This window comes from Myotis nattereri (genome assembly GCF_964212035.1).
Source record: "Myotis nattereri genome assembly, chromosome: 15".
NCBI lineage: Eukaryota > Metazoa > Chordata > Mammalia > Chiroptera > Vespertilionidae > Myotis > Myotis nattereri.
This window is the reverse complement of record NC_138090.1, coordinates 45,741,513-45,766,096: the sequence shown is the minus strand read 5'-3', so window position 1 is coordinate 45,766,096 and position 24,584 is coordinate 45,741,513. Positions and strand designations below refer to the sequence as shown.

The 24,584-nt window shown below is 54.0% G+C and overlaps 1 protein-coding gene across 7 annotated transcripts; it reads right to left on the bottom strand.

The window, feature by feature from the left end:
- CLASRP (CLK4 associating serine/arginine rich protein) lies at positions 1-24,300 on the bottom strand. Of its 7 annotated transcripts, none has more exons than XR_013996873.1 (21): positions 24,016-24,300; positions 23,194-23,350; positions 15,610-15,707; positions 14,998-15,099; positions 14,729-14,808; positions 13,010-13,094; positions 11,676-11,824; positions 10,770-10,866; positions 8,940-9,018; positions 8,784-8,857; positions 7,636-7,677; positions 6,146-6,361; positions 5,735-6,022; positions 3,739-4,014; positions 3,414-3,457; positions 3,023-3,083; positions 2,774-2,832; positions 2,654-2,700; positions 1,217-1,299; positions 381-405; positions 1-140 (listed from the first exon to the last, which is right to left on the bottom strand). XR_013996873.1 is itself a non-coding variant. In XM_081107568.1 (21 exons), exons 2-21 carry the CDS (start codon positions 23,290-23,292, stop codon positions 98-100), a joined length of 2,043 nt encoding a protein of 680 aa, XP_080963694.1. In that variant the 5' UTR covers positions 23,293-23,350; positions 24,253-24,299; the 3' UTR covers positions 1-97. The 7 variants fall into 7 exon arrangements, 4 of the variants coding, with proteins under 4 accessions (XP_080963694.1, XP_080963693.1, XP_080963692.1 ...); XR_013996874.1 differs by having other exon boundaries at positions 24,253-24,299; XR_013996875.1 differs by having other exon boundaries at positions 23,194-23,321; positions 24,016-24,289.
- Between the last annotated feature and the right edge of the window lie 284 nt (positions 24,301-24,584).

Below are 24,584 nucleotides of genomic sequence, written 5' to 3'. Positions count from 1 at the left end.
GGCAATTAAATAACGTTTATTTCATTAGAGAACAAAATCAGCAGCATCACAGCCTGAGCCCTAACCCATCCCAGCCCCTCAGCCCCCACGCTTCTGCCTAATGTCGATAATGGGGGCTGCGGGATCTGGACCTTGAGCGCCTGGAAAGAAAGAGGGAGGGGCCCATGAGGGCTAGGCAGAGCTGGGGAGGCCCGTGCATGTGTGTACATGTATACACACGCACCAACACACTTGGGGATCACTTGGGCTTCAGTGGCTGCAAAGGAGGGAGGCAGCCCTACAACTGGAGGGTGCAGGGTGGAAATGGATGAATCCAACCCAGCCAGACCTCCCACACAGGACAACTGGGATTTCCCAGGGAGCTGGTCGGGCTTACTCACCTTCGGGAAGAGCTGTACTCTCGACCTAGAAAGGAAGGAGGAGGTGAGGACAAATCAAATGCCCAGGGCCAGGAACGGGCCCCAGGGCTGGACTTCTGGTCTCACCTTCCGCTGATGCTACACCAGCATGTCCACTGCTGGGACTACAACCTGTGCCGCCCACCCACACCAATGTGCATTTCTTCCCATCCTGCAATTCCCTTGTGACTGAAGCAACACTGCATGCCTGCCTGTGTGCACGCACACACGCATCTTAAAAGTTCTAACATGTGGAAATGTTTTTCTATAATCAGTTTTGACGTCACTTTTTTTTAAAAATATATTTTTATTGATTTCAGAGAGGAAGGAAAGAGAGATAGAAACATCAATGATGAGAGAGAATCATTACTGGCTGCCCCTGCTTGCCGCCCACTGAGGCTCAAGCCCGCAACCCAGGCATGTGCCCTGACCTGGAATCACACCGTGACCTCCTGGTTCATAGGTTGATGTTCAACCACTGAGCCATCCGGGTCAGACCACTTCTTTTTGTTCGTTTTTGTTAATCCTCATCTGAGGATATTTTCCATTGATTTTTAGGGAGAGAGGAAGAGAAAGGGAAAGACCAAGAGAAGCATCGATGTAAGAGAAACACATCAACTGGTGCCTCCTGCATGAGCCCTGACAAGGGCCGGCTAAGGAGGAGCCTGCAACGTGCCTGTGACCGTGCCCGTGCCCGGAATCAAACCCGGGGCCCTTTGGTCTGCAGGCTCTATCCGCTGAGACAATCTGCTTCTCCTTCTTAATGCCCCCGAGCCTGCAGCCCAGATCTCCCGGCCCAGTGACCATGGGACACTCACTGTAACGGGGGGAAGGCGAGCGGCTCTGCCGGCTGTACTGGCGTTCCCATTCTTCTCTCTCCTTCTCTCGGCGTTCCCGTTCCCTGCAGGGGGGAGGGGAGGCAACCCAGGGAGGGGTGAGTATTCCCAGATCACTGAACTCAGGGCAAGTGCTTCATATCCTAGTCCCAGTGGAAGAGCAACCATCCCCTCTTGGAAGATGAGGACACAGAGTCAGAGGGGATGCTTGCTAGGCAGAGCCTGGACTCCCACCCTAGTCAGCCTTGCTATGAAAGGCTCGCTGAACCAACAGAAAGGAGGGCCGCCTAGTTCAATCATGTCCTGTCCCACTCCACGCAGTCACAGAGCTCAGGGACTTACATGCTAAATGCTTAATTGGTTTTCAACAGAATGACTGGGATTTGCAATCCTAAGGGCGACATTTACCGGGCACCTTCTCCTGGCTGAGGTGGGACAACTATTCCCTCCCTATTTAAGTAGCTGAGCAAATTAAGACTCAAACAAGAGAAAGGCCCATAGCTGGTGGATGAGGCAGGATCAGAACCCAGGTCTGACGGATGAAGCTGAGTCCTTCGGCATTCTGCCTCCTAACGGAAGCACACAGCATCCTCGAAAACCCAACACACAAGGGGCGTGGAATAGTGATGTTAACGATGAAGACTAACTGCAGTAGGACTGGGCATCGGGCCTTCCTATGTGCCAGGCACCACACTGGGAGCCTCATAGTAGGACCCTGCCAAGGCACCAAGGCGGGGGCTTAGTACGTCTGTCTCACAGAGGAAGGAGTCCTGGCTCAGAGGGGGTCAAGTTACTTGTCCAAGGACCACAGCAAATACAGAGTGGAACCAGAACTACTGATAGGCAACAAGTCCTGCCACTGACTGATGTCCCTCCTTGCTAATACGGAACACTACGCAGAGGGGACAGGAGAGAGGCTGCCTCCCAGCACTGGGCCAGACCAGCCATGGGGCTGGCTGGAGTTCAGCCCTCCCACAAACAGCACCGCCTCAGGGTTCTGGGGGCTGAACACACAGCAGCCAGACCCGGCATCTCAGTGCAGACACGGCTAATAAGCAAGCACACCAAACAGACTGCACGCCAGGTGAGGGTTAGTGTTATGAAGCACACAGAACAGGGTTGGAGCTGGGAGCGTTTTGGGGTGCTACTCTGGACAGGATGGTCAGGGAGGAGATTGCCCAGTGGACTGAGGGAGGGAACCAGGTGAGGATCTGGGAAACAGCAAAGGAAATGGGAGCTGGGAGCTGGTGGAGCAGGGTCACTGTGGCTGGAATAAGCTGGGGATGCAGGGAGGAAACAGGGCCAAGGGAGGGTTCTGGCAGGGCTATAGCTCAGAGCTGGGTGGCAGGGAACGAAGAAAATGGGGGGCTTCCCAGAAGGAGGTGGCTGCAGCTGATACAGGGAGCAGAAGGGTCTTACTTCATACGGATCTTGCGGGCCATCGCGCGAAGCTCATCTTCCCGCTCCTGAGGCAGAGATGGCAGTGAGGGCTGGCCCAGCTGGCACCCGCCCGAGCCCCGCTTCTCACTCCACCCTTACCTGCCGTTCATGCTCCTGTTGTATCATCTTCTCCTGGGCGGCCTTCTTATCCGCCTTGACTGTGGGGGGGAAGGGACGCAGTGGCTTGGTAGGCCTCCAAGCTCAGAGGGCCAGCCAGCCTACCAATGCCCTTAGCACGATGGCAGCAAAGCAGCGTGCACACCCATTCCTCCCCAGAGTGCCTCTCCTACAAGGCCAGGCTGGAAGGAGGGGGAGCGAGAAGACTTGGGGGACAGGAGGGGTACATACACTGTCTGTTCAGTGCCTTCTGCATCCTCAGCTTCAGCTTCTCCTGTGGCGTCAGCTTGGGCTGGGGAAGGGGGAAAAGAGGTGGGAGAGGGGGTGGGTGTCCCGGAGTTCCCACAACCCACCTCATTCAAGAGCCTGGGACTTTTGGGGGCATGTGGGGAGGGGAAAGCTGTGGACACCTGCCATGAAGGTCTGGAGGTCCAGGACAGACGGAGCCCCGGGGAGCAGTGAGGAGAAGGGGACATGGATTTCATGGGGACAGAACCCTTCCGGTTCCCTTAATCCCCGGGGCTGGGTCTCCCGGCCCACCCGACCCCCCTGCAGGCCCACCGGGCCCAGCACTCGGGCACTGCTGCTGCGGGAGTTAGACGGGCGAGTTCCAAATTCTTACTGACTTTGGCAGCTCCTGTCTCTTTACCAGCGGCAGGTTCGGTCCTGGGAGGAGGAAAGAACACCTGCCATCTCTGACCCCACACTGCCTCACGCAGCCCTGACCAGCGACCAGACCATGGGTCTCAGGCACCCCAGTCCCTCTCGGATCTGACCCCTCTGATCCATCATCCAAGGCAAGGCCCTGCCTCCTCAGACCCACCCTCCCAGGTCAGGGCCATGTTCCCTCACACCTCCCAGGACACAGGCAAGTTCAAAACGAAAACAGTCAAGTTCATCCCATCTCAGGCTGACAATCCTCCTTCCCCAGCCCTGCACCTGCTCACTTTTTCAGCTTCTCGCCCACAGCAGGGGACGACGCCGGCCTGGTCAGCTTCTCCCTTGGGGGTGATGATGAGTGACTCTGGCTACGGCTTCGACTACAACTGCGGCTGCGGCTGCGGCTCTGGCTCTGGCTGGGGCTGGGGCTGGGGCTGCGGCTCCGAGTCAGACTGCGGCTTCGGGATGGGCTGAGGGACCAGCTGCTGCGGCTGCGGCTACTGCTGTGGTGCCTGGGACCCCGGCCGCCCCGCCTGTACCAGTCCCCTGAGCGGGAGCGGCTCCTGACGGCAGTGGGGCAAGAGAGGGGCCATGAGGCTCCAGGGACCCCATTCACACCACCACCACCCCCAGCTCTTAATCTACAGAACTCCTACAAGGCCCTGTGGTTGGTCCAGGTGTGACTACCTCTCTCCAGCTCCTTTCCCTCAGAAATCCTAGCTGCTCCCTGGCCTCACTCAGTTTAAATAGAGACCACCTTCTAGATACAACCACCCCAAACTCACTAGACACCCACTTCCCTACCTCCCTGGGAGGTGGCCCCTGGCTGGTCAGCACCCCTTTTACATACTGTGTCCAGCTCCGGGCACCCAGGAACCACATTCTCACCTTGCCAAGGGTCTCACACCAGTGGGGCCCAAGCCCTAGCCCCACTCCCCACCAGGCTGCAGCACACACCTACCAGACCCGGTTTGGGAGTGAGCAGCCCCATCCTCTCTGCTTGGGACTGGCACTCCTCAGGTAGGGCTCACTGGCAGACTGGCATCTGACATGTGACCAGTCCCCACTCCCCCAGCCTTTCTCCTGTTATCACCCTGGGTCAGCCTACAGGGAATGACCTGGAAGCCAAATCCAGGCCCCACGCTGATTCCACTGGGGCTGTCCCGAGTTTTTAGAAAGTTCAAATTTGCCCTAGCTGGTATGGCTCAGTGAACAGAACGTCGGCCTGCGGACTGAAGGGTCCCGGGTTTAATTCTGGTCAAAGGCACATACCTGGGTTGTGGGCTCAATCCCCAGTAGGGGGCATGCAGGAGGCAGCCAATCAATGATTCTCTGTCATCATTGATGTTTCTCTCTCCCTCTCTCCCTTCCTCTTTGAAATTAAAAAAAAAAAAAAATGTTAAAAAACGTTTTTAAAAGAAGAAACCTTTAAAAAAATAGAAAATTCAAACTTGTTGGCAATATTGAAAAAACAAGAGCTGCCCTTTAAAAATCCACACTCTCATCTTTTCTTGAGAAACCAGGCGACTGGGCAATACCAGGCCTGTCACTGAGCAGCCAATGACCCCTTCGGATGGGACGTGTGCTCCACCTGGCCCTCCATTTTGCTTGCCAGCCCCCGTAGATAGCTACCGTTGAGGGGCATGCAGGAATAATACAGGTGACAATGCTGGCAATAGTAACAGTCCTTCCCGACTGCGAGGCTATTGTATAAGGACTAAGCAGTGACATGGATTTACTTGTCACACTTTCACGATGAAGGGGATACTATCTCTAATTCACAGACAAAGAAATGGCAGCCTGAAAGTTCACTAGCAGGGCCAGAATTTATACCCAGGCCATCGCTCCAAGGTCCATGTTCTCACCCATCGAGCTGAGCTGCCTTTCCACAAGCAGCCCTGATCCTACCGGGTCAGAGCGGGATGCCCGTCTCCAGACGCTTTCCGTCCTGTCATCTGCAGCACTCGCCTCAAACCCTGCCTTCCCCACAAAGGGCTGTCCCAGCTCTAAAGGCCAGATTCTGCTCCAAACCACAAGACCCCCTGGCGTGTCCATGTACCTCTCCACCTCTTGGCCTAGGAACTCCCTGTGAGAAGGGCAGCTCGGTCTTGTCCCCACAGCATCCCTGAGCAAGGTGGCGGTGCTCCAGCCATGTCGCCATGCTTGGAGATGCCTCACAGAGTGGGCCTCGCTCCCACAGACCCAGTGCTTCTGGTCTCACTGACCTCAGGGCCCAGGTCACCAGCAGGTCCCTCACCCCCATGCCCTCCAGGCCCCACGTACCTGCTTCTGCGGCGGGGCCCACACCCACCACGCCGGGGTGGTGAATGGGAGTAGCGGTGTCCGTCTCGGGAGCCTCCACCTGAGTGCCGCCGGCCACGGCTGCGGGACCGGGAGTACCGCCGGGAGCGGGACCGGGAGCGGGACCAGGACCGGGACCGGGAGCGCGCGTGCCGGCCTGAGCGATAGTAGCCCCCACCACGGCGGGAGCGGGAGCTGGAGCGAGAGCTGGAACGGGAGCTGGAGGTCCTCGAGGCAGAAGAGGAAGAGGAGGAGGAGGAGGAGCGGCGGCTGCAGGCAGGGCAGAGGGCAGGTCAGTACTGGCCTGAGCCCTAGCGCCCCCTGCCCCGGGTCCCCCCACAGTGGCCAGGACTGTGGCCAGGGCGTAGGGCGAGCAGCGTGAGCGTTACCGACCGGGCGTTGGCATTACGTCCCGGGGCAGGGCCGCCAGGCTGAGGGGGTGCGGGAGGCTTCCCTGTGGCAGCCCCTGATGCAGCTGCTGCTGCGGCTGCGGCCGCTGCCTCCTCATCGCTGCCCCCAAAACTGGTGATGAAGGTGATCTTCTCCTCACGGCCCGGAGTCGGGGAGCGGGAGCGGGAGCGAGACTCGGAGCTGGATTCCGAGGGCGACCTACAGAGGAGGGGAGGTGCTCAGTCATCAGGGCCCTCGAGCCTGTCTGCCAGCGAAGGATTCGCACTGCAGAGCAACAGCAATGAGAACAGCGTGGGACCTGACACCCGCGCCCATGAACAGCCACAAGGGCTGCACAAGGATCTGATTCAGAACCAGGTAGCCTTTCAAAAGAGCCAGGAAAGGGAATGACAGAGAACTGTACTGATTTTGCATGGCTTTGAAAAGGGAGGAGCAGATCTATATATTTAACATGGAACCATTTCCCAATATATATGTTAAGTGTGTGTAGGGGGCTAGGGGGCGGTTCTAAGACATTAAAGTATGGTACAATGCTAGACCTCTCAGCAAAAGGTGCCTCGCCTCACATATCCTCCCAAAAGCCCCTTGAACAGGTCCCACCCACCCCGTTCTCATGAGGGAATTAGGTCAGACTGAAGTCTGTCCACCCTCAAACCCCTTTCCCAACCAGTGCCACATCCAGGACACATGGGAACAGACAGGCTACACATGCCTATTAGTTCTCACTGCTTATTTCTGGGTATTCAAGTTAAAGACATTTTGGATTTTTAAGTTATACCTTTCTGCCATTTTTGGTCATCTTTCACACAAGACTCCATTGTGATTAAATCGGAAAATAAAGAGGGTCCAATTGGGAAAGCAGGCTAACATTTGGGGAGGGGGTGGGAAGGGGCGGGGATTCAGCCCTGACCAGGTAGCTCAGTTGGTTGAAGCACTGTCCCTATACACCAAGTTTTATGAGTTTAATTCCCAGTCAAAGCACCTACAAGAAGCAACCAATGAATGCATAAATAATTGGAACAACAAATCTATGTTCCTCTCTCTAAAATCAATAAATAAAATAAAGCCCTAGCCAGTTTGGCTCAGTGGATACAGTCAGCCTGTGGCTTCAAAGGGTGCTAGGTTCAATTCCAATCAAGGGCACATGCCTGGGTAGCGATCCCCAGTAGGGGGCGTGCAGGAGGCAACCGATTGATGATTCTCTCTCATCATTGATTTCTGTATCTCTCCCTCTCCCTTCCTCTCTGAAACCAATAAAATATATGCATATCTAAAATAAAATAAACAACATAACATAACACAAAAATAAAAATAGATTCAGACTCACAGCTGACATCAGGTGCTAAAATGCCAAGAACACATCACCCAGTCTGTGAGCTCAGGAACCCTAACAGCACCCCGTATCCCTCCTCACCCTACCCCTCCATTAGGGTGTTAGCTGGCTGCTGTTCCCTGGGTCCCCAGGAACTCACCGTTTGTAGGGGTCGTAGGTGGGGCTGTCTCGGCGTGCATAGCTATGAAGAGAAGAATGAAGTAGGACAAAAGGGGGTTTGGGGATCTGAGCTGGCATGGAATTGGGCCCAAACCCTGGACTTGGGCATCCAAGGCCAGACACCGGGCATAGTGAGAAGGAAGCTGTTGGCTAGGTTATGGGCCCTGCCCTGGATCCCTTTGTCTATCCCTCCCTAGATCTGTCCAAAGCCTTAACCTTGACCCTACCCCCCAAACAATGTTCCAGATGCATCCTGACCCCAACTAACAAGGACTTCAGTCCTGCTTGGCCTCCAGAACCTAGTCTGGAAGTGTCCCTCTTCCCACTCCATGCCCGGGTTCTGCTAAGTGGGTCCTGGCTTAACTAATGACGAGGGTGATAAAACTACAACTAACATGTCTTAAATGCCACTTGCCCAGGGTCACACATTTCATAAATGAAAGCTGGGATTCCAACTCAGGCCATATGGACCACGCCTGCCCCACAATGATGATAATGATGGAAAGAATCCGTGTGACTCTCTAATGAACACTTTCCATACCACATAACAAACACTGAACCCACAACGGGTTGTTTAAGCCTCATGGCAACCCTCAATCACACTCCTTGCCACAGGACATGTGGCAAAAGGAGGTACGGGCTTGCCCAGGGCTGCCAGGACTAAGAGGCAGGGGCAGAAGGGCTCTCCACACACCAGCCTGCCTCATCCAAACCTGCTCAAGACCACAATGTGGGCACCGGCACAGCCCCTCTCCTGGGAGGTCACAGTACCCGTTTCCCAAAGGAGAAAACTATGTTTGTGAGAGGAAGTCACTTGCCCAAGCTCTGACAGTGAGGAAGCAACCAAGCAGCCCCTGCCCCTCGCCTTTTCCAGCCATCCCTCGCTGCCTCCCACTGGCTCCGAGATCCTGGCAGGGGCCCTGAGTGAGGAGAATGGCTGGCAGGGCAGGGGTCCACATATCCCTCAAGGCCATTCCTATCTCTAATCCTCCCCATTCACTGCCCCACTAGGACTCTCCACAAGCCACAAGCCTGCCCCCAAAGAGTCTTCTGAGCCCCAGCCCCCTCCCTAGAACCTGGAAAGACTGATGCTGGCAGGGTGGGGGCACAGGGAAGAACCCGACCTACCTAGGTGGGCTGATCTTTCGGCCCCTCAGGCGCTTCTCCCGGAACTCCCTCCGCTGGCGCCGGGAGCGACGGCCCTGGAGTAGGGTGGGTACCAGGATGGTGAGGGGTGCGCCCTCCCTGAGATGCATTCCTGCCCCCACCCGGCCCAGCCCTCACCGAGTACATGGCCTTCTCCTCCTCAAGGGCCTTGGCATGTTTGATGGCCTCTGCCTCCTCCTTGTCTTTCCGGAGCATCCTGCACAGAGGGATGAGGGTCACCAGGGAGGAGGGGGAAGGCCACAGAAAGAGTCATTGCAGGAGGTGGGGGCCTCCATGCCATCCTGGGCGTCTCACTCATTCAGCACTATTATTGAGCACTTACTGCGTGCCAGGTGCTGTTTTAGGTGCTGGGGATTCAGTATTAAAAAAAGAGAAATAGAGAAATCCTCATCTTCATGGGCTTACATGCTGGGAAAAGACCCACAGAAATAAATCATATGACAGGTTAGACCAGCCGTGGGCAAACTACGGTCGTTTGAAATGAATAAAACTAAAAAAAAAAAAAAAAAAAGACCGTACCCTTTTATGTAATGATGTTTACTTTGAATTTATATTAGTTCACACAAACACTCCATCCATGCTTTTGTTCCGGCCCTCCGGTCCAGTTTAAGAACCCATTGTGGCCCTCGAGTCAAAAAGTTGGCCCACCCCTGGGTTAGATGGTGAAAACCTTGATGGGAAAATAAATCATGAAAGGGGAAAGAAAGTGCCAGGAGCAGGTAGAAGCTGCAGCAGCTTCCAACAGGGGGTCAGGGAAGCCACATAGAAAGTGACAGCTGGCCGTAGCCGGTTTGGCTCAGTGGATGGAGCGTCGGCCTGCGGACTTAGGGGTCCCAGGTTCGATTCTGGTCAGGGGCATGTGCCTTGGTTGCGGGCACGTCCCCAGTGGGGGGTGTGCAGGAGGCAGCTGATGGATGTTTCTCTCTCATCAATGTTTCTGGCTCTCTGTCCCTCTCCCTTCCTCTCTGTAGAAGGATCAGTAGACTATATTTTAAAAAAAAAGAAAAAAAGAAAAAGGAAGTGAAAGCTGAGGGCCTTGCCGGTTTGGCTCAGTGGATAGAGATTCGGCCCAGAATGAAGGGTCCCAGATTCGTTTCCAGTCAAGGCCACATTCCTCGGTTGCAGGCTCAATCCCTGGCCCTGGTCAGGGCATGTAGGGAGCAACCAATTGATGTCTCTCTCTCACATTGATGTTTCTCTCTCTCTCTCTCCTCCTCCCTTCACTCTCTCTAAAAATCAATGGGAAAATGTCCTCGGGTGAGGATTAACAAAAAAAACCCAAAAGACAGCTGAGGAGAAATCTGGGGTAAGCTGCACAAATACCAGCAGAGCCAACTGCACAGAGTGGCCTGAAGGGCAGATGGGGCCCCAGGCACCTGAGGAGTAAGGAGGCCACGGAGGCTGGGCAGGGTTGGAGTGTGTGGGCAGATGGGCAAAGGATCAGACAGGTGAGACCTTGTGGCAGTGATGACAGCAATGGTTGCTTCTGAGTGAGGTGGGAGCCATAGAGGGTTCTGGGTAAGAGGGGTTGTGTTCAAATTTAGGGTTATTCAGATTCCAACTTACTGCCCTGGTTAGCTGGGGCCATTCTCTGTAATCTGCATGGGGTGTGGCACAGGGCAGAGGCTCAACCAGCCAAGCACTAGAGAATGACCCAGTGAACAAAGACAGTCCACTAGAGGGTGCTGCCCACCAGGCCCAGGAACCCTGGGAGCTTCACTGGGGTCAGATCACCACAGGTCCGATAGAGTTGGGGTTGGCCTTAATTTCTGCCCAGGTAAAGCTGGGTCACAAGGGCCCAGCCCACAAGCTCAGAAACCTGTGTGTAAAGCCCTTAGTGCAGGGCCAGGCATACAAAATGTTCAGTAATGGGGTGGCTATTAGTATCAGAGTAACAACAGAAATACCACATCCAGAGTAGGAAGGGTGTCAGCCATCAGGCCTCACCTGACGAAGTCACCATCAGCCATGCCATAGGTTGTAGCCTGTTTGTTGAGATCTGCCACCTGTTCCTGGTTCAGTTCATCCACGTCCACCTCCACGTCTGCACCAAGAGAAAGGCTGTCAGGGGCCAAAGCCGAAACAGAGGACAGGGGAGCCCACCAGACTGAAGGCCTCTGCAGGGAGGGAGCGAGTCAGGTCATCTCAGTGTCCCCAGGCCGGCACAGGGCGTGGCCAGAGGCAGGCACAATGAATGGTGGGGGTCGAGTGGGGGTGGGCAGGTGATGTAATGGATGGGAGCCCACATGAACATGAGCAGTGGGATGGATGAGCAAGACCTATGAAGGGAATGAGAGAAAAGTGAGGCGTGACTAGGGACCGCCTGAGGGTGGATGGAGACGGGTGTGGGTCACCGGCGATTAGGAGCCAGTGGGTGATACAGAAGTGGAAGTGGGATGGACACTTCCCATGTGCACCGCAAGCTGGCTGAGTGAGAGCTGGGAGGAGGAGGAAGATGCTGGGTGTGGATCAATGGGTGCTGAGGTAGGGAAACGGCAGGGTGGGCATGAGGGGTGCCTCTGTAACTGGATGACCACTTGTTTTCCAGGAGAGAAAACGAAGGGGAGGGAGAGACAGAAGCTGACCCAAGTAGAAGAGAACGGAGCCAGAATCTAGGTGGGGACAGTGTCGTAAAGCGGTGTCCTAAAACTGAGAAAGGGGTTACAGAGAGAGAAGCTGGGAACAGCACAGAAGACAGCGAGGGCGGCAGGAGGCTAGAGTGCCCTGGAGCAGGGTTGGCAGAGACGGGGCTTGTGAGCACAGGGTGCCCCACAGAGGGTGAGGGACAAGACACACAAAAAAAAACGATGCCCAGGGACTGCGGGGAGGGGGAGGGCAGAGAGGGGACCCCACCGATGTCGGGGATGACCTCATCTTCGTCCGAGTTGCTCTCCTCCTCAGCTGGTGACTCCTCCTCCTCTGGCTTCTCTGCCACCTTCTCTACCTCGGCCACCGTGCTGTCCTCATAGGTGTAGCCAATGGACGCCTTCTTCTCCGCCAGCCTGGAAGGGGGGAGCCTGTAAGCCAGGGCAGCACCCAGGGGAGAGGACGCAGCACACCGAGCTCTCTGCACACGGGCCCTCACATATGCCTCCCACAGCCTGAAACCCTCTCCACGCCTCTCCCACCAGCTTCTCTCTCACCACCCAGGCCCAGGGCCAATGCCCCATCTTCCAGGAAGACCTCCTCCAGGTGGGGTCAAGCCCCTGGCTGGCCCACGTTGGGTCATTCCTGTCAGTGACAGACCAGTCTCCTCCACCAGACTAGGAGACTTTGAAGGGCAGGGCCGAGTTATTTTGGGTAACAATGTGGCCCACCTTTGCCCAGAGCAGAACAGGGGCCTAGAGTATGTCTGCTGCTGAATTCAGTCAACACTCCCTGACGCTTCCTAGTACCAGCCTCGTCCTGAAAGTGGGGTCATGCATAGGATTAGTCACATCCGTGAAAACACTTCAGGTGAAGGGAAGCAGCAAGCCTGAGGCTCACAAAGGGGAAGCCTCGGCAGGAGGGAAGGAGTCAGGACCGCTGTGGAGCAAGTGGGACGGCAGGGGCCCTGGAGGAGGGGACAGCTATCCCTGGAGAACAGAGTGCAAAGGCAGAGGGAGACCAAGCACAGCCAGACCAGGGTGGAGAGAGAAGTGAGACTGCCCGACTGCTGCTCCCCCAAGACGGCAGCCGGGGACCTCCCTGCTCAGGGTAAGAATGTACGCCCCGCCTCCCAGCCACTCCTCAAGGGACACTGCCTTAAGAAGGCCCTCTGGAGTGACAATCAACTGCTGACTGCAAGCTTACTGCACAGCAGCACAGGACAAGCACATTCCAAGCTGCATCTCTTGCAGTACTCGCCACTCCAGGCAGAGGGGACTCCTGTTAGCCCCACCTCAGAGAGGAGCACCTCAGGACCCCGAGAGGGACATCCTCACCGGCAGGATTCGAATCTCCCCATAGGGCCTGCTCTCCTAACTGCACCTCCCACTACTCCACAAGCTGAAAACATATTGTAGAAGTCTTGCAGAAAACCTTTCCCCTCCAGCTGCTGCTTTTGCTTTCTCTGAACATTTATCAAGTACCTACTGTGTGAGCACTGTACCCAGCACTGGGGAGATAAGGATGGATGAGACTGTGCCCTGGAGGGGTTCACAGTTCTCCTGCCCCCCCCAACCCCTCGGTGCCCCAACCCCACTCACTTCTTCTTCTCGTCCTCACTGGGTCTCTGGAGGCCTCCGTACAACTCGTCAATGTAGATCTGGTACAGGCACTGCTCCTCCGAGACTGCAGCAAGGCAAAAGGAGTGCGGGTCACTGGGTCTGGGGACACGAGGACTTCAGGAGCAGACACAGAATGCAGTGGGGGAAGACGCGCAGGTACAACCCAACCTGGCCAGGACCAGAGTCACTGATTTCTAGATAATCACAAACTGTGTGTGCTGGGGATGCAGCAATTGCAGGGGGTCCCTGACTATTCCACTAACTCACCCTGTGACCCCAATCAAGGGACTTCACCGCTCTGTGCCTGTTTCCTTTTCTGTAAAATGGGACCACCGGCAGAGTGAGTGCTTGGTACTCTGGCACTGCTACTTTAACACTGTTAGGGAGGCCTCTGGCTGGAACCTTCTGAACTATAAACTTATCCTGAATACTGGATGTCACATGGGCCTCACGGCCTCTCCACTGTGTTCAATTTAAATTAAGTTTAGCCTGGATGGTGTTGCTCAATGTTTAGAGTGTCATCTCATGCAACAAAGGGTCGCAGGTTCCATTCCCTGTCAAGGGTTCGTACCTGGGTTGCAGGTTCAATCCCTGGCCCTGATTGGGGTGCGTGCAGGAGGCAACCAATGGATGTGTCTCTCTCACATCGACATTTCTCTCTCACATCGACATTTCTCTCTCTTCCCCTCCCTCCCTTCCTTCCTACCACTCACTCTAAAAATCAATGGAAAAAATATTCTCCGGTGAGGATTAACAGAACAAAAAAACGAAGTATGGTTTAGAGCAGCCGTGGGCAAACTACGGCCCGCGGGCCGGATCCGGCCCGTTTGAAATGAATAAAACTAAAAAAAAAAAAAAAAAAAGACCGTACCCTTTTATGTAATGATGTTTACTTTGAATTTATGTTAGTTCACACCAACACTCCATCCATGCTTTTGTTCCGGCCCTTCGGTCCAGTTTAAGAACCCATTGTGGCCCTCGAGTCAAAAAGTTTGCCCACCCCTGGTCTAGAGCCATCAGGGCTCTCGTTCACCCGCAGGAGGCCGGCTAGAGTTCAAAGCTGGCCCTCAGGAAGCAGTGGTGCTTACAGGTAGGTGAGCACTGTGGCTCCCTGGACAACTCCTGACCCACACGGTCCCTGTCTGTAAAATGGGGCATCACCACTACCTTGCTGGGTGGGTACGCAGATGTAATGAGATTTTTAAAAAGCCCAAGTTGGCCAGGGTCCAAACCTCCCCAGGCAAGCCAAGAGCCGGGAAGTCTCCCTGAGCCTCCATTTTCTCTGGAGGGCAACAGTGATTGCTTGGAGAACAACAGTGGACATATATGAACACTTGGCAAACTGGCATACTCAGCCTAAATAATTGTTCAAAACAGGAGCCATTTCCTCTTTAGAGCTCACATTCTGACCCATGTAGGCAGGAAAATAAACACACAGAGGAAAACAATGTGTTACTGCAACTTTCCCCAAATTTTTTTTAGGAAAAAAAGACCATAGAGTCAGAGGGCCAGGGATGTAGAAGTGACCTTGGCAGGGCCGTCTAGCTCAGCAGACACCTGTACCGAGTCAAGAGAAGGAGGCCCCGAGAGGGACGGAGCTGGGACCAAAACTAGGGGAGGAACCTTTCTTCCCAAGCTTGTCTAGGTCCTCCAGTCTCCGGGGGCCCCAAACCACCGCCCCACACCCAGGTCACTCACTGCCAGCGAAGTCGTTCTGCACCAGGCCACGGTAGCGCTCGTAGTTACATTTCCGCTCATCCGACTCCTGTTCTGGGGAGCTTTGGCGGAAGTCAAGGCTTTGAGATCAGAGGGAGAAGGCAGATCCCACCCCAAGGCAGCAAGAGGGGGTACGAGGGGCTTGGCTCAGGCTTGGGGACCGGGAAGGGGGCAGGCAGGCAAGGACTTGGGAAAGAAGAGGTGCTGCTGGGTCAGACTCCCTGCCTGGCACCCCCTTGGGGAGAGCTTACATGGTGGTGAGCAGCGGGGGGGTGTAGTCAGGGATGTGGTCCAGGTGGGCACGGACATCAAAACGGTCAATCATGTTGTTGGTGTCCCCCTGCCAGGGCATCCTGAAGTGGGAAGCAGGGGAGCAAGGAGCTTAGGGTCCGCGCTGCCCCGGACACACCTGCCACCTGAAGCCTGGGAGCCTGGCCCTCCAAGACGTCTTCTCTATCCCCTCTCCTCGCAGGCCCCGTGGTACAAACCTGCCTGAATAGGGGCCTGAGTACAGCACCACAGAAACGGGCTCTTTTCCTCAGAACCAAGTAAGTGTGAAGAACCTGAACCAGATCCTAGGGGCCACTTGCCAAGCCTGTCACCCAGACATCTCCTCTGGCCACCTACTCCCTGCTTCAATTCAGCCTCTGACCCTAGCCCTGGTCCCACCAATTCCCCTCTAAGTCCTTCAACCACTACACCCTAGGCCTCCATCCTCTCACTGGCTCTCCTTAGCTGGTGGCTAACACCTTCCCGTGCAGGTCAAGCCTTACTTGCCTGAGTCCCCAAAGGTCTGTCCATACCCCAGGTCCCCCGTGACCCTTGGTCACAGATATTACCTGGCCCCTTAAACTCAGTCTTACATGTTAACGGGGCTCTCTGCGGCCAGGGCGACTGCAGAATCCAGGTGGACCTTGCAAGCTCTGCCATGCACCTGCAGGAACTGGGCCGGGTCCTTCTTCTGCAGGGACAGACAGGATGGAAGTTATCTCCCAACTGAGCTCCAAACCTCGCTACCCTCCACACAACCAGTGCAGCAGCGAGCTCACCTCTGTCAAGCGGGCCGTATCTCAGAGGTGAACTAACCTGTACAGGGGTGGCAGCACCAGCAGGGGCCACGCAACCTCTGGGGAACAAGGGGTTTCCCCTCAAGGTGGGGGCAAGAGGCTCTGAGCTCCATCTAGTCCAAACTTCTGCACGGTCAGTACCAAGACCTCCCTCCCTAAAGTATTACCCCCCAACTCTTCACCCCCACCCGGGGCATTCAGAACCAGGGATGAGCCCTTTGGCCTGGATCAGCCTCAAACCAGGCACATGAAAAGATGCTCAATGTCATTAGTCATCAGGGAAATACTCATCAGAACCACGAGATACCACTCCACACTCACTAGGATGGCTAAAATGGAAAGGACGGACAACACAAGTATTGGCAAGAATGTGGAGAAATTAGGTTCTTCAAATAGTTAAACAAAAAATGACCGTGTGACCCAACAATTCCATTCCTAGGTAGACAGCCAAAAGAACCTAGAACAGATACTCAAATACTTGTATATAAATGTTCATAACAGACCATTCACCATAGCCAGGAGGTGGAAACAATCCAAATGGCCACCCACAGAAGACGGGCTGAGAGAGATGACAGTACAGACACAACGGGGTACATCCAGACAATGGAATACTGTTTGCCTATAAAAAGGAAGGAAGCAGCGTTCCACACTATAACAAGGGTGGACCTTGAGGACACTATGGTAGGGGAAAGAAGTCAGGCACAAAAGGATGATCCCGTTTATGCGAACTGTCCAGAATAGGCAAAGCCAGAGACAGAAAGCAGATCAGTGGTTACCCAGGGCTGGGAAGTTTGGGGTGGGGAAGGGGGATGACTGATTGCTAATGGGTATAAGGGTTTCTTTTCAAGGTCATGAAATTTTCTAAAATTGTGGTGATGGTTGCACAACCATGTGAATATACTGAAAACCACTGAAATGTTCACTTGAAATGAGTGAATTGTGTGGTATGTGAATTATATCTTCAAAAAGCTGTTTTTTTAAAAAAAAAAAAGTTACAAAGATAGAGGAGAATATCCCTGAGGCTACATACGCCCCTCAGGTGCTTGTGTGGGGATCACAATTCCAAGGCACCGTAATTGTCAGGAAAGGAGAAAGTCTAGCAGCAGCAGCTGCACCACTGCGCATCCCCTGTGATGGGCTCCGGCTGCGCTCAACTGTATGCCACACCAAAGACCCCAGGAGAGCCCTGGGAAGGCTGCTGTGATGGCCACTAAATCCTTGCCGAGCTGCCCAAGCACCCAACCCCTGCCCACAGCTCCATCACCATTCCTTCCCTGCTCCAGCCAGCATCTCCTCTCGCTGGGACCAGGTAGCAGCCCCTCTAGGACCCCCTGTGGCTACCCTCACCCTCGGCAGTCCATTCTCCACAGAGTGGCCAGGGGGTTCTGTGAAAACCTTAGTCCCTCTGCTTAGAGCCCCTGCATGCTCTCCCCCAGCTCTGCTCCAGGCAGCCCGGCCTGCACCACTCCTCGAACATCCAGGCTTGCCCATGCTCCACTCAGGACCTCAGCGCTTGCTCTGCTCTCAACCTGCCATGTTCTTGTGCATAACACCCCTTTGCTTCTAGAAGCCCCCCTCTCAACTTTATCGAAACAGCTCGCCTCACAACCCCTCATTTCCTCTATCTCCTTGACCCCACTGTTTGCTTCAGAGCACCTACCACCACTCGATTTTGCACCTCACATTCACTGATCACCTGTCTCTCACACTAAAACATCACTTCCCCCGGGCAGGGATCTCTGTGTTGTTCAGTCATATACTCAGTGGCTACAACAGGCCTGGTCCACAGCAGGGGCTCAGGAACACTCCTCACTGACAGATAAGGAGACTAAGCCCCTCCAGGAAAAACCATCAGCATCAAGCTTCCAAGATCCTGCACTCCCTCACGGCCTCCATCTCCCACCCGAACCCCGGCCAGCAGATGAGCAGGACACCTTCCACTATAAGGAGCTGAGGAGCCACAGCTGGTATCAGGCCATTATCTATCCTGCACCTACTGAGACCCAGGTGCTGGGCCCTTTTTGTCCTCATTTCACACCCAGAGGCTGAGGGGTGATACACCCAAGACCACAGGGGCTGTCAGAGGTGGTGCTGTTAGAATTCAACTCCTCACCTGTCTCCTTCAGTTTCTCCTTCAGGCCACACGGCTCCTCAGGCTCCTCAGCCCCATGACAGCCCTTGGCCAAGTCTAAGGCCAAGACATCCCTCACATGCTCCAGGCCAAAGGCCCAGTTCCCAACAGCCAAGACTCATAGGACATTGTTTCCAGGAAGGGCTTTGGCAGATACAGGAAAACCACTGGCAGGGTAGGCACAGTAAGGAAAAAGCTCTGGGCTAAGAGTAAAACCTGAGTCCAGAGCCCGGCTGTTGGAATATTCTGGAAAAATCAACGAACCATACCAAAAGCCAGGCATTGATCTATCTAAGTGTTTTATGTACATTTTCTCAAAGTTCTCAACCACGGGAGAAATGTACTACTCTTGGCCCCATGTTCCAGGTTAGGAAACTGAGGCTCAGACAGTAAAACCCACTTGCCTAAGATCATATTAGTAACAAGCTAACTAGAATTTGAACCCAAATGGGTTGACATACATTTACTGCCTTAAGGACTTCTAAGCGTACAGTACAACAGCATTAACTATATACACCTGTTGTGCAACATATCTCCACAACTTTTTCATCCTGCAAAACTGACACTCCATACCCACTGAATAACTCTCCATTTCCAGTCCCCCCAGGCCCTGGTAACTACCATTCTATTTGCTCTAAGGGTTTGACTGCTTTAGGTACCTCATATATGTGGAATCTTGCAGTATTTGTCTTTTTGTGACTGGCTGATTTCACTAGGCATAATGTCCTCATGTTTCCTCCATGTTGTAGCATGTGACAGGACTTCCTTCCTTTTTAAGGCTGAATAATATTCCATTGTACTTATATACATTTTCTTTATCCATTCATCAGCAGATGGACATTGAGGTTATTTCCACATCTTGACTATGGTGAATAATACTGCAATAAACATGATGTACAAATATCTCTTTAAACCTAAAATCCACCCTGGCCAGGTGGCTCAGTTGGAACATCATCCTGTACACCAAAAGGTTGCGGGATTGATTCACAGTCAGGGCACATACCCAGGTTGTGGATTTGATTCCTGGTCGGGGCACATACACAAGCCAACTGATTTTTAAAAAAATATTTTTATTGATTTCAGAGAAGAAAGAAGAGGGAGAGAAAGACAGAAACATCAATGATGAGAGAGAATCATTGATCGGCTGCCTCCTGCACGTCCCCCTACTGGGGACCAAATCCACAACCCGAGCACGGTCCCTTGACCGGAATCGAACCCAGGGCCCTTCAGTCTGCAGGCCAACGCTCTATCCACTGAGCCAAACCAGCCAGGGCATGGAGGCAACTTCTCCCCCACTTCCTCTCGCTCTAAAAATCAAAAATATATATATCCTCAGGAGAGGATAAAAAATACAGATATAGATTTAGATATAGACCTAAAATCAATTAACCCTCAACTATTTTGCCGCCAGGATCAGATGGGATCAGAAGAGTTCGTTCATGAGGTTTTTCATTCATTCATTCATTCATTCATTCATTCAAATGTTAAGCAAGCAACTATGTGTAGACCCTGTGGTGTCCTCACAGCTCACAGTCTAGACCCATGCTACAGTGATGACCTGGAGTGGGCAGTCCACGGGGAATGCCTCACTCAGCCAGGGGCTTTCCAGAGGAGACACCTGAGTCGCGATTTGTTTATTTCCCACTTTCATATCTTCAGGGAATTGTTCCTTTATGGAAACCACTGATTAAAGAAGAGAGTTGACAAGGACAAGATCAAGAACAGAACCAATGTCTGCTAGGGAGAGAGAGGATGCACCAAGGACAAATCAGAGGCAGAGAAGCCACCTCTGTCAGGACACATCTCTGGCCTGCCACAATATACCTCAGCTTCTTCAAAACTCGCCCACAGCCGCCTCTCTCAGCACAAGAATGAGGTAAGAGACTGTGCAAGCAGCCCATCCCCTCCTCAAAGCAGCCATCAGCAACTGCCCAGCCATTGCCACAGTCCACAGCTTGGTGCCTTGGATTGGAATGCTGATCACGTTCATGTATGGGGACAGTGACAGCTTGTACAGGCCTGCACCACAAAGCACCCCAGTCACTGTTCTTGTTCTTGATGCTTTTCCCAGTCAACCCCTGTGAGAGGGGCTGGTCATCACCACTGTCCCAGGGGGAAAATAAAGCTGAGGGAGCTCCCCGCTAACAAGGAGAGCCTGCAGTCCCAGGCCTTCAGAGTGACCCAACTCCAGCCCTCTTTTGTCTACACCAGTGGTCAGCAAACTCATTAGTCAACAGAGCCAATTATCAACAGTACGACGATTGAAATTTCTTTTGAGAGCCAAATTTTTTAAACTTAAACTATATAGGTAGGTACATTGTTATTAACTTAATTAGGGTACTCCTAAGGCTTAGGAAGAGCCACACTCAAGGGGCCAAAGAGCCGCATGTGGCTCACGAGCCGCAGTTTGCTGACCATGGGTCTACACCATCGACCTGGATGCAAATTCCAGCTCTACCTGGTAATAGTAAGTTCAGTAACAAGAGCTAGCACTGACTGAGCAAGCTGCCCTGAGCAAGCCCACGCTCAGGGGTCTATGTGCTCAATCTCTCCAAATACTCCAACGGCCCTGTGTGGGAACTGCTCTTATCCCCATTTGTGGCACACCATTAAGTGGCAAACAATCCATCCCCTTCTCCAACAGTAATAGGACTCCTAATATATCTGGCGCAAGGCCACCCAGAATACAGTCTATACCTCTTAGCCTGGTGGGTGGAATGAAGACATATATGATGGCCAGAGCTTGAGCAGCCCTCTTAGACCTTGACACAATACTGGGAAGAGAAGTCGTGTACAGCTAAACAACAAAATGGTCCCTGAGCAGAACTGGGTACAACTGGGCATCTATGTGGAAAAGGAAATAATTTTTTTGTTTAAGCCACTGATGTTTTAGGTCTCTATTATTCACAGCCAAACCTGATTCTACATGTTATATCACTTCACCAGGCTATCTCTCTTTTCTTCTCCCTTCTTGTCTAAAGCATTAAAAATATTTTTTTATATTTTTATTGATTCCAGAGAGGAAGAAAAATGGAGAGAAAGACTGAAACATCAATGATGAGACAGAATCATTGATTGGCTGCCTCCTGCAGGCCCCACACTGGGGATCGAGCCTGAAACCCAGACATATGCCCCGACCGGGAATCGAACCGTGACCTCCTGGTTCATGTCGATGCTCAACCACTGAGCCACGCCGCCCGGGCATCATTCTTGAGCACTGGCTATGCTCCTGGGCCACTGCTGGGGCCTCAACTCAGCAACACACGCCAGGCCCTACCCTGTGGTCACGCTATAGTTCTGACACCACCAGAGATGGATGCTCCCTTCAGCCCAGTGGTGCATTTGTGGGTGACAAGGCAAGTGAGGAGCACCCAGAGATTCCTCTCTTAGGGTAACAGACTCTACTTCACCGGTGACTTTGGGGATTCAAAAAATCATGTATCTAAAGCTCTTCTCACATAGCCTAGTGCTCGAGAAGGATCAATTAAAATGGTAAATGCTATTGTTATACTGTTTTAGTTCATCTATTCTTTCAAACCGTATTTGTTGGACCCAACCTTGGGATGCAAAAATGACCCAAACACACGTAGTCCCCAATCTTACAGAGCTGGATGTGTGTTCAATCCCACAAAGGGGAAGGACGGGGAGCTGTGACAGCACTTATCGGGACATCTGACTGAGTGAGGGGACGAGGGAAGACTGCCCTACAGATTGAGATGTGACAGACGAGCAGGAGTAAATCAGGTATAGGAAGAGTTCATGAAAGGCCTGTGGCCGGAAAGGGCTATATAATTCTGGGAGGTAAACTTATACTCTTTTTTAAAATACATTTTTATTGATTTCAGAGAGGAAGGGAGAGGGAGAGAGAGATAGAAACATCAATGATGACAGAGAATCATTGATTGGCTGCCTCCTGCACGCCCCACACTGGGAATCGAGCCCACAACCCAGGCATGTGCCCTTGACTGGAATGGAACCCGGGACCCTTCAGTCTGCAGGCCAACGATCTATCCACTGAGCCAAACCCGCTAGGGCAACTTATACTCTTTATACATCTTTTGTGTTAGAGATGGTCACCTAGGTAGTGAGGAGGCCAGATGGCTTGAGCAAAGAAATGAGGCAGAACAGGTGGTGTGGGTCTGAAGAGAGGCAAAAGCCAGACCAGCAGGGCCCTGAAGGCTGTGTTGAGGAGCCTGGATTTTCTCTCAAGGGCACTAGGAAGCCACAAAGGAGTTCTGAGCAAGGGAGGGACAGGGTCGGCTTTGTGCTTTAGAAAGACCTCTCTGAACCCTCTAAAGGGGGTGGATGGATGGAGCAGGACTAAAGGCCAGGAGACCGAGGAGGGGGCTGGGCAGTGATACAGTAGCGCTAGAAACGTTTATATAAATATCATACAATTGGAACACTAACCCTAGGACGTAAGTGCCTTTTTAAACTGGAGTCTCCATGACAAGTAGGCATTAAAGAGGTGAGGGGAGGCAACACAGGCACAACGTGTGGGAGCAGAGATGCAAAAAGGGACATTGGAGCTACCCAAGACTGAAGCTGAGAGACGGGCAGAGGACAGACCAGAAGGACCTTTTAGGTCATGGAATGGTGTTTGGTTTTCTCTCCCAAAGTGCGGCATTGCCCTAACCGGTTTGGCTCAGTGGATGGAGCGTCGGCCTGCGGACTGAGGGATCTCAGGTTCGCTTCTGGTCAAGGGCATGAACCTTGGTTGCCGGCTCCATCCCCAGTGGGGGGTGTGCGGGAGGCAGCTGATCGGTGTTTCTCTCCCATTGATGTTTCTAACTCTCTATCCTTCTCTCTGTAAAAAAAATCAATAAAATATACTTTAAAAAAAAAAAGTGAAGCATTAACGCATCGAACAGGAGAGGGAAGTGGTCAGAGTTCACCTAATGAATGTTGATGGCACACCTGTGGCGTGCCAAGCCTACCTCAAGAATGGCTGAGCCCCGGACACTGCGAACACAGCAGTAAGCAAGCCAAGCAACATTCCGCAGGTGGCCAGTCTCATATCTGGACCGGGCCGAGTGTCACAAAGACCTTCCTTCTCCCTGCTAACACCAGCTCTGTGCTCGGAGGCCACACCAACCACCACGGTACGCGCTCACACACAGAAAGCCACGGGGTTTTAGCACTGATTCTGCCGAAGAAATGGCCGAAGAGGAAACGGAGCCCAAATTTTACCAGGATGACCCCACCCTCGCAGGGAGCTCCCACCCCGGATTAAAGGTCAGTTTACTCACAATCTTTTCATAGTACTCCCTCCGCCGCTCCGCCCTCTTCTTGTAATCGACCATCATGCCTCGCAGCTTCCGCTCATGCTTCCGCGCCTCGTGCCACATGGTGGAGAGGCCGAGCCTGAGACCTTCACCTGGGGGATGAGGCGGGGGGTCAGATGGGCTGTAGAAAACAGGCGGGCAGAGTCGAAGTCACCTACAAGCTGGTGACAGAGCTCATCCCAAATGCCAGCTTCAGGGAGAGGAGGCGAGGCTGCAGAGCCGTGTAGCAGATGCGCAGGGTGGTCAGATCCCTGACCACCCTGATCCAGCAGCTTGGACATCCTGCAAACCCCCAGCTGATTCTGGAGTGAGCATCCACCTCCGGAGCTGGAGTCAGGAATGAACGGTTTGGGAATGGAAGGAGCCAGCTGGAGGCAGACACCAAGCAGCTGGGAGGGGAGCTCAAGGGAAAGGTTAGAGCGGAAATGGCTCCCACCAGAAGCCACCCGTGATGGGTATGGGCTGTAGGGGGATGCAAATGAAGGCAGGTGGAAGAAAAGGGCATTGGTAAGGAGGTGGAGGTCGAGGGCAGGTGAAGGGCAAGGATGGAAGACGAGGCTTGGAGGAGGAGGAACTTGGGGGCGTGCTATCTTCCCTTACAGCAGGGCTGAGGTCTAAGGGATAGGGACGGGGGAGGGGAGTAGAGGCGGAGCAGGCAGTCGGAAGGAGTGGGTTCAGTTTAGGGGCAAGGCTCCTGGGCAGGGGCGGAGCCCGAAGATTTGCAAAGGGCTCCAAGACCCCATTTACCCATCTAGTCCCTGAGGGCTCGGGCAGTTTTCTTCTTACTTTGACAAGGGGGCGGGCCCTGGGCCCGCGGCGGGGTCGGCCGCGGGGAGTTCCGGCCCACGGCAGAGGCAGCGGCGCGGCCTGAGGCCCGGCAGGCCGGAGGAGGTGCGGGTGTGAGGCCCTCGGGGCCGGGGCCGAGCAGAAGTTCACAGCAGCCCGGGAAGGGGCGGAGGCAAGGGGGAAGCTGGGCTGACGCCGCCCAAACGCCGGGACGGCGGCCCCGTCGCCTGCACTCACCGGCCCGTCGCCGCCTGCCTCAGCTGCGCTCGCGCGCGGCCCGCACCGGAAGCGGAAGTGGGAGGCCGCGCGAAGGGAAGGGGACGGGGCGGGGCAGGCGCGCTTCCGCTACGGCAGGGGAGGGGCCTGCCGGGGCGGAGTCTGCGGGCCTAGGACGCTACGGCGGCCAACCGGTGGTCCGCGGACGGTCCGAAAGGTTGGCGACCGCTGGTTTAAGGGAACCTCTGTAGCAGCGGTCGCCAACCGGTGGTCCGTGAGGTCCTAACCGTGTGGTGAAGGCGGGAGCGGGAGGGCGTGGGAGGGAAGATGGGGGGAGGGGGAGCGGGGGGGAT

Bases quoted from the DNA above. Each gene is read 5' to 3' on its own strand.
- CLASRP (XM_081107568.1), bottom strand. From the start codon at position 23,292: ATGTGGCACGAGGCGCGGAAGCATGAGCGGAAGCTGCGAGGCATGATG. The intron at 4,015-5,734 runs GTACGTGGGGCC...CACTGCCGTCAG, and splicing joins GGGCCCCGCCGCAGAAGCAG to GAGCCGCTCCCGCTCAGGGG. The intron at 3,458-3,738 runs GTGAGCAGGTGC...TCCTCCTCCCAG, and splicing joins GTGGGCGAGAAGCTGAAAAA to GACCGAACCTGCCGCTGGTA.